Genomic DNA, 9,150 nt, shown 5'->3' with positions numbered 1-9,150 from the left:
CAATAGGGATGCTAACATCACTGCTAATTCGATAGCTAACCATATGAGATTCTATCAATCCACTTGTTTGTGGAATTTTGTTTACCCCAATGAATTATTATGAACTTTGTGCTCATTTTGATCAAAGTAAAGTTATCTTTATCTTTTAGTCTTAGAAAAAAAAAATTATAAAGTCTCAATTATTTGTAGTCGATTATACGAATCTTTTACGGAAAATAAGATTTATAAAAAGTCATATATTTTATTATATTTTTATTTAAATTTTTTTTGTTAAAGTATCTCTCGCTTCATTAATGTATCTACGAGTATATATATGCATATATCGTCTTAAATGATTAATGATATCTGATTATTTAAAAATAAAAAATATATTTTTGTATTAATTTCTTAAGTACATCTTGATATCCTAATTTTAGTGCGTAAGACTTTTGTATGTATTAACACGTAGATCTATAAAACATTATTCGTCTAGCGACTCTTTTATTTGTCATTACTCAAATATAAAATCGGACTAAATTCAAGCACAATAAAAATAAAATAGTACTGTGATTTTTTTGTTTCAAGTGTTGCTTGCGCAAATTCAAGGCGGCGGTGAACGTGAAATTATTTTGACATCAATTTTTATGGTGGCGGAATCAATGAGCCTAAAAAAGTTGTTGGTAGGATGGATCGGAAGGCTCCTTAATTTACTCCCAAGTAAAAGCATTCCCCAACTCCTTCAAGAAGGTTTGGCAACGCCTTTTAATCACCGTCACCTCGCCACCTAACTCTTCCCACTCCGAGCTTGTATAAGAAGAAGCATGCTTCTGCCAATTGCAAACCAACGTACCGCCTCCCGACCTCTTCCTCTTCTGCTGCTTCCCGCTCTCTCCATGGCGAGCTTCTCGAGCTGCTCTTCTCTCCCCCTAGTCATCCTCTTCCTGGGCTTGTTGTCCTTCGCCCAAGTCACCCTCGCCGGACGTAGCGTCCCCGCGAACTCAGACAAGAAGGAGACGGAGTGCGTCGGCCAAGAAGGCACGGTGCTGATCCCCGGCGTCGGGCGGTACAAGATCGGCAGCCATGAGATGCCTGCGCTTCGTGGTTTGGACCACAGTGGCCCGGCGGCTGCTCATGGTCAGTATCTTCCTGGGAACGACGACACCTTCGTTCCCAACCCCGGGTTTGAAGTCCCCAATCCGTTCCGCGTAGTGATTCCGTGAGAGCAGCCACTGCATGATAACTGTACTACAGCCGCCATACCGCGAGCAAGCTTCCTTAGGACATCACTGTTTTGTCGTTGTTGTTGTGGTCGGTGTTGTATCGCCATGAATGACCTTTGCTTTCAATAAAAACCATGAACATGTCAGTACTGTTTCTGGTGATGACGACTCTAAATCTATGTTGTACTTAAGATATATAATTTAATAGAATATTTCGTTTAAAAAAATTATATTACATTAATCAACTCAGGTATATCAACAGAGACTCAACATTTTGTTGGATTTTCTGTTAGATTGTATGTTAGTTGACAGTTTGCTTTGGATATGATTAATGTAATAGTTTCAGATAACAAAGGCAATTATAGGATGAAGGGATGATGTATTTAAAGCAAAAAGGTTGAAAAGGCCAACAAGTTTGCTGTTACACTGACATACAGGTTTATAGCATTTATGATGGTCAACAGAATCTATCTACGATATCGAGACAAGATGGGTAGCAGATGCTTCGCATCTGACATTTCTAGCTCAGCCGTAAGCACCAAAAACATGGTTCATCCGATACCCTGTGGTGTGGAATTCTGTAGTCAAGTCTTTCTAAGCCAACCAAAAGGAACAAGTTTTGAGTCCAGCAGAAGAACTGTTTGACTTCAGCCAAAAGAGGAGATTAGATCTTACATATCAATATGGCTGCTTTCTAAAAGTCAATTACAATGTGAGTTAGTAAAATTCGAAAGAATCAAAATAAAACTGAAAAAAAAAGCCTAATTCCAATGATGATGAGTGCAAAAGCATTCTTCTCCGATGTGTTGATGCTCGTCACAACTTCATGGCCCTGACAAAGGAGTCAACGCCAGTGAAGAACACACTGATCCTTTCGACCAAAATGCTGCAATTCGTCATCATAAGATTTGCATCCTCCAATTTTCCAACAAAATGCCGTGTGTTTATGCTATCGGGTATTTGATTTCAAACATAATGCTGCAGCTTCACAATCATAACGCTTATATCATCCAATGATCCTCGTTTAGCAGATAAATCGACAAGGTTCTTGCAAGCAGACAATGATGATGCACTATCAGCGTCGATACACGATGGTCGTGCTACGTCTACAGCCTCCTGAATGCTAACCTGAAAACATTTGAGAGAAATATATTGTCATCTTTACTCAGAAAGAGCAGGGAAGAGACAGATTTGTTCTCTGGTCTTGTTAAAGGAATAGCCGGGAGTTAGATTATACCTTGTCCCATAGCCCATCCGATGCTAGAATCAAGAACTCGCATTCTGCTTCGATGTTAATGATTCTGGTCTCCGGCTCTGGTATAACCCATTGTTTGAGATGTGAATCTCCGATTGCCCTGGATATGGCAAGGGAACCTTGTAATCGCCATGCTCCTCGGAAGTAATCCACGTAACCATCCTGCATAAGATTAGAACATTCTTATGTTCTGCAAACAATTTCATGCTAATTGTTTCTCTATGACAACCGGGTGATTAAAATCGAGGAAGGAGAAACAACACTTACAAGGCTCTCGATTCGGTCCCTTTCATCTTCTCGAGAGGGCCGGTGATCAGACGTGAGGGCCTCTGCTTTACCGGCTCGGCTCAGCACAGCACGGCAATCCCCGAGATTAGAAACAATAAGATCACCATCTCTAAGCAGGGCGGTGACGCAGCAAGCGCCTCCATCCGCCTCCTCCTTCAAGAACTCTGCGTCGGTTTTCAAGTACCCGATCCTAACAGCTTTCGCTACGTCATTGGCGCCCGCTCCACTAGTTGTCACCATTTCTTCTGCTATGAACTCGCCCAAGTTCTCGGAAGCGAATTCAGCAGCCCTCTTACCTCCATGGCCATCAAAAATGCCAAAGAAAGCCTACGAACACACAGAAAATAACAAAAGGCGTCAACTTTGACAGCACAGAAATCATGTCATGAGTACATTTAGAAAATTCAACCGAATCAAGATTTGGCATTCCAAGTATTTGTCTTTGACCAATAATTCCGCAAGCCCCAGTACCGTCGAATTCAGAGATTTGTCACAAACAATTGGATCAGACTCGAAAGGCCCCATCTTTGATTTGTTTGAACTCCCCCTCGTTCAAAAAATTCCATCTTTTTGCTTCCGGAGTAATCAAATTCCCCCCTCTGGTCTAGATTTTCTATAATACTTACTTTCCCCATTCACGTACCGCACTTGCAGAGATAGAACAAGGATAAATGAAACAATAGAAGGGCACGTACCAGTTTGGGGTCGCCATTGAGGTCCAGCGCCACCTTATGTCGATCCTCCATCACCAACCTCTTCCTTCCCCTCTTGCAATACACCGTATACCTCGCGCTCTCCGCCTCCACCTCTCTCCAATCATCAGACACCTCGGGCGCAAAAGTCAATGCCTTGGCCAACGGGATGTTGATCCGCGCTGGCCTCTTCCTCTTCGACACCGAGCAGGACCCACCCGAACTCGACGGAGGCGGGGACGAGGACGAGGGCGCGTCAACGGCCAATCCGGAGGGAGAGGATGAGGTGCCGATCCCGGCACCGACCTCCCGAAGCCCGCTCGGCGCTCTCTGGAACCGCTGCGGCCTGAAAGGCGAGGACGAGCATGAGCGGGGTGACGCCGAGGGAGAGCAAGGATTCAGGGCCAGGTTTTCCGGGGACCCCTTGCACGAGATCGATAAGCGAGAAGGCGAGAACGCCGGTGAGCTCGCAATCGCCACGGAACACGACATCGTCCCCAAACGGCAATATTTCCCCTGCTCTCCACAAATTGTTCTCGGGACAGCGGTATTTATAGTCCCCTCGTCCCCGGTCAAGTATTCCTCGAGAACTAATCCTGAGAAAGAAACACGCGCATGTGGATGGTTGAGATTTATCCGAGAATTCGATCAGGGCAGGGCTTTTTGGCCGATGATGGATAAGTAAAAGAACGGAGGGAGGAGCACCGGATCCCGAGCCTCCGTTTATGAGTCAAATTAATGTATAAAAATGTGAAACCTCTGCCGTCTGTTTTCCAACAGCTGACACGGTCGCTTCGACCCTTTAACGAAGCAAAGACCCACGCTTGACCCGAACACATCCACAGGCCGTGGAACTCTGCGGAAACGGTGGGGCCCGCATCTCGCGAAACAGGTACTCCGTCGGGTACCCCGTTAACGCGTGGAAGAACATTCCTCAAGGGAAACCTCTTCGTTTTCTTCGAGCACCAAACACCCACGTCGACATATGAGCTAAGGCAGACGGGGGTGGTTCGGATGCCTGTCGCAACGCCAGCGGAGAGACTTCGTGTCCGGTGGCCTGCGAGCGAGAGGCGACGAAGCTGTCGACGGGGCTACGAACCGAGAAGCCAATAGTCCACAAAAAAAGGGCAGACGGAGGTGTAGTCAACAACCAGTTGGTTGCATGGAGCCACGGTGACAGCTGGGGCCAACAGAGGCGACCGTTACAGGAAGCCAGGGGAGAGGCGGACCAAAGACGCCGAAATACGACCGTTGGAGAAGCGGGGAGTAGCGAGGCAGCTTCCGCTTGGACGAAGACGTGGGGTCAAACCGTGGTCTTCGGCGCGTATGAATAGTAAGTGACCGATAAATCATACGGAAATTAATGTATCTATTATTTTGTAGCTGATGAGCATATTTAGTCTATATCGATTAATCGTAAGAGTCAAAATCAGAGTCCTTTGGATTCTGTCTGAGAGTTATTTGAAATTAATATATGGGTGAAGTTCTGAAAAATACTCTTCTTTTTTTTACTTTTTTTCTTTTCCATAACTCTAATTTCAAAGAGTTCATATAATATTATATTTCTCTTAATATTTAAAATATTTTTTTTCCATAACTCCAATCCATGGTGTTTTTACATTGTGTTATAATTTTTTTAATAATACCAGAAGAATATTATAGCATTGTATTTTTTTGTATTATTGAAAACATCATTACGTAGTGTAAAAATATTATAATTAGACTAATTCATCTTATCAATTGATCTATAAAAAAAAAAAGGTGGTCAGAGGTATTTTAAATATTTAAAAAAGAATTATAATTTTGAAAAAAAAGGGATGCTTACAAAAAAACTATTTTTTAAAGAATTTGCCCTTAATATATACTAAGAAAATTCTATAATATATTTATAAAAGTATTATAATATAGTGTTTTTTTTATATATTATTGAATACACTATGATGTAGTGTAAAAACACAATAACTGGACATTCATCCTATGAATTGGTCTATAGAGAAAAAAGAGGTAGGCAACTAAGGATATTTGAAGTATTAGTAAAATGAAATCGTCATTTGGGAATTCTGAAAATGAGGGATCTTTAAAAAAGAAAAAAAAAGTTTTTTTTTTTTGGGCGAGAATTCACCCTTAAGACGTGCTATTCGAATCTGTCTCAAAATGGGTGTGGTTGATGGGAGGTGTGTCGAGGTGCATGGCAGAGTTCAAAGCCAAGGAACTTTAATCTTTCTTCTATTGTTTCTTCCTTGTTCTTTGTCCACGTTCTCATAATCATACAGTGCAAGGAATGCATGTGCAAGATGTAGTTCGACAGAGGTTAACATCTCACAGAGGAGGAAAGAGATCGTTTGCAGGGAGGCACGAGGCCGCCGGTCAGTGATCACGCCATGGGCTGGACGCTATGCGGGCGAAGAGGAACTCGTTCCAGGTGTCGGGGAGCCCCGGCAAGCACCAGTGGATGCAGTCGGCGTAGGTGGCGGGGTCGGCCTGCTGCTCCGCCGTCAGCAGCTTGCCTTGCCGGAGGGTGTGCACGGAGGTGTGGGCGTCCTTGCGGTACTCCGACATCGCCGTGATCTTGACGAACGACGCCGGCACCCTCCTCATGCTGCTGCTGATGACCTCCTCCGCCACCGCGAACAGCCGCCAGTCGGTGCCGACGTGGAGCGGGTGGGAGAGGTTCGCCACCGGCTGCGTCTCGAGCGCGCACTTGATCCCGTCCGGGTCGTCCCAGTCCGTGCTCCTGGGTGGAAGACGACAAGCAAATAACACCGGGAAAAGGATATTATATCTAGAATGAAGCTTCCAAGTAGAGAGGTCAACGTGGATGGCGCCTCGTTTACTGCACACGGAACATCGATCTGCGTCTAAAGGTGCTTTCGTTTGAATGGCTGTAGTCGGTGGAGGAAACCATGGAAACGGTCCCCAGGTCAAGAGTTCATGCACGGCTCGGGCAGGTAAGCGGATAGCACGGGGGCACTCAATCTCATTTGATTGGTTATCCTACGCAAGTAGCTCGATGCAAGAAAAGAACAAGCTCTTCCTGCTGATCTTACTTGATGTGGTTGGGGGACATGCTCATGAAGAACACCGTCGTCCGGTTGGGATCCACGTTCTTCTGCACCCAATTCGCCCACGTACTCAACACTCGCCTGTATGCCACCGGTCGATCGATCTCGTCGTACTCCGTCGATCCTTTACCGAACGATCCTCGCCTGATGACAGAAATCGAATCCGTTTGTTGTGCTCAAGGAATCGAACAGCTCGAACTACTACTACTATTGCTACTCACAGGACTTTCATGGTCGGGGTGTTCAGCCACCAGATGTAGGTGTTGAAGACGAGGTAATCCACGTTCTTCCAGTTCCGGCCGTGCTTCCCGATGGATTTGGGCATGATGATGCGGTTGAGGATGCTGTGCACGGTGGGGTCGTCGGAGTTGGACTCCACCAGGAACGGCGCCCAGTAGAACTCCACCGTGGCGTTGTATTCCTGCTCCGGCGAGAAACGGTGGTGAGGAATTGGGAGCCGACTCGCTGCTTGTTCGACGGCACGGATTTGGACGTTAATTACCTCGATCCGGAACACGTTGAGCGAGCCGTTCTTGGTGAGGGTCTTCTTCTCCCGCGGGACGACGGATTGGACGAGGCACACCATCGACTCCCACTGGTTCCGGTTCAATGAGTCCCCCACGAACATGAGACGCTTCCCCCTCAGCCGCTCCAGCATAAGCCTCGCGTCGAATCTTCGCATCACAAGCGAAACATCACACCATATGCTTACTGATCATGAACAGTGATGTCGACATGCATACCGAGGCAAAGAGCAGTCCCGGGGCTGCCACCGCCACTTCTGGTAGCTGTCGTCCCGCCGGCCGTTCCTCATGCACGTCACCTGCTCCGTCAGGAACTGGCACTCCGGCTCCTTGTACACCGGGTAGCTCACGTCGTCGTGGACCCATCGGCCGGTGAACAGGTCGCAGCTCTCCGGCACGTCGAGGACTACCCGTTGCCGCTCGGGCTTCGCTGGCTCTCCGTGAGCATCTGCCACGTCGACCACTGGCACGTCGTCCTCCTGCGGCAACACCACCGTTGTCGTCTCCTTTTCAGCTTCGTTGCCTGTGGCGGTCTCCATGCTTCTCGTAGCCTGGTGGTTTTCCATCTCGATCGGCTCAGCCACGGGGAACTCTTCCCGACTTAAATCTGCAGACTTGCCTTCACCGCCGAAAGGGTGCTCAGCGCTCGATTTGACGTCCTCGTTGTACGTGAACGAGAATAAGAGGAACACCGAGAACAAGATCACGACGAAGACGGTGTACTTGCCGTTCTTCCGGCCGGTGCTGAAGGACGAGTGCTTCATGCCGAGCGTCTCCGACGCAACAATCGATGCTTTCCGGCGAGGATGCATCTGTTGCCTCCAAGTCAAGGTTCATACGAAGAAGAAGAGAGGGACAGGTTTGGCAGCGGAGTGTCGTCGACACACCTCCTCCTTAAATTGGGCGGAGATCCAGTCCCCACCACCATGGCCAAGAAGAACAAATCTATGCGATGGGGGGTGAGAGATGGGTCAATGGCGCAACCCACAAGATTCCAAAGGGCAAATAATTATTAGGTGGAGTTCCTCTTCCTAGAAGAAACCCAATAATGAAGCCGAGCAATTCTTTTGTTGTTGTTGTTGTTGGTGACGTTGTACATAATACAAATAGTTAGAAGCAGCTCCCATCCCATAATTAATACACAGACAAATCCCCACTTCATCTTTTCTTTACGGCATAAAATTTCCCAGTTGACTTCTTTGGCTGATGTCTACTACTAGTGTTATTTTAGAGCTCACTGCTGCCAGTTAAGAGTTTGCATTCAATGATCACTATGCATTGATTTCATCAAGAAGCATTTAACTGCACTTTAATTATATTTATAGTACAATATCTGATATCTCATGGGTGTCCCCAGAATCCAGGAAATGTGATCATATTGGCCTATTAGTGTTTAGACACCTGGACAAGATAAACCACAAAAATGAAGTCCACATCTAAACTAAAGTTGATGTGGATACTTATGATTATTCTGGTGCATATTCTAACCAGGTTTTGTAAGTTTCCATAATTAAAATTCTCAACAGCACTTGTATGTAAGTGGATGTAAATCCAAGTTGATTTTGTGACCATGTATGAGATACAAAGTCAATACCTGCTCTCTACAGGCATGCCTGTGGCTTCAGGTGGTTCAGACTGTACCCTGGAATTTGGGAAGGGGTTAATCAAATGACCAGTGACTTTGTTGGGTAGAGGTGATAGATTGACCTTCAAGTTTGATGTATTCCATTTGGTCAGAATCAGTAGCTTTGTATCTGAACAGAGTAAAGGCAAAGCAACCTTGTGACTCTATATACCTGTAAGCTTTTTATGTGACAGTATTTGGTACTGCAAGTTGCGATATCGAGTGCTCTTCGTATGAAATCCTGTTATTGGATCATGCAATCTACTGTGAGTAATGTCTGATAGAAGATAAGATTTCCCCAATTATACGAGAAAATCTCTCTATCATGTTAAGAAAAATCCTCTATTTTATTCAGAAAAATTCTTCTCTGTATAAATAGGAGAGGGACATGTTAATGTATTCGAGCTAAAGCTTCTTATCTTTAATAAAGTTTTTTTAATAATTATTTTTATCTTTTATTCTTTCCATCATGGTATCAGAGCAGTGAGAAAAGCGAAGTTTCGCTC

At 45.5% G+C, this 9,150-nt stretch overlaps 3 protein-coding genes across 3 annotated transcripts; 1 reads left to right on the top strand and 2 right to left on the bottom strand.

Annotated features, from left to right (window-relative positions):
• Positions 1–872: 872 nt before the first annotated feature.
• LOC135675116 (putative cell wall protein) lies at positions 873–1,199 on the top strand. The gene has a single exon (XM_065185387.1). The coding sequence runs from the start codon at positions 873–875 to the stop codon at positions 1,197–1,199; it is 327 nt and encodes a 108-aa protein (XP_065041459.1).
• A 921-nt stretch (positions 1,200–2,120) lies between these two features.
• On the bottom strand, positions 2,121–3,974 carry LOC135673270 (probable protein phosphatase 2C 32). Its single transcript, XM_065182119.1, has 4 exons — positions 3,438–3,974; positions 2,722–3,069; positions 2,437–2,616; positions 2,121–2,327 (listed from the first exon to the last, which is right to left on the bottom strand). The coding sequence occupies exons 1-4, from the start codon at positions 3,924–3,926 to the stop codon at positions 2,166–2,168; spliced, it is 1,179 nt and encodes a 392-aa protein (XP_065038191.1). The 5' UTR covers positions 3,927–3,974; the 3' UTR covers positions 2,121–2,165.
• A 1,670-nt stretch (positions 3,975–5,644) lies between these two features.
• Positions 5,645–8,086, bottom strand: LOC135673268 (xylan O-acetyltransferase 1-like). Its single transcript, XM_065182118.1, has 5 exons — positions 7,240–8,086; positions 6,999–7,170; positions 6,718–6,917; positions 6,482–6,640; positions 5,645–6,168 (listed from the first exon to the last, which is right to left on the bottom strand). The coding sequence occupies exons 1-5, from the start codon at positions 7,830–7,832 to the stop codon at positions 5,802–5,804; spliced, it is 1,491 nt and encodes a 496-aa protein (XP_065038190.1). The 5' UTR covers positions 7,833–8,086; the 3' UTR covers positions 5,645–5,801.
• Positions 8,087–9,150: the final 1,064 nt, after the last annotated feature.

This window comes from Musa acuminata, chromosome BXJ1-5 (assembly GCF_036884655.1).
Source record: "Musa acuminata AAA Group cultivar baxijiao chromosome BXJ1-5, Cavendish_Baxijiao_AAA, whole genome shotgun sequence".
Taxonomy (NCBI): Eukaryota; Viridiplantae; Streptophyta; class Magnoliopsida; order Zingiberales; family Musaceae; genus Musa; species Musa acuminata.
Note: the sequence above shows the minus strand (reverse complement) of the source record. Positions and strands in the feature narration are given on the sequence as shown.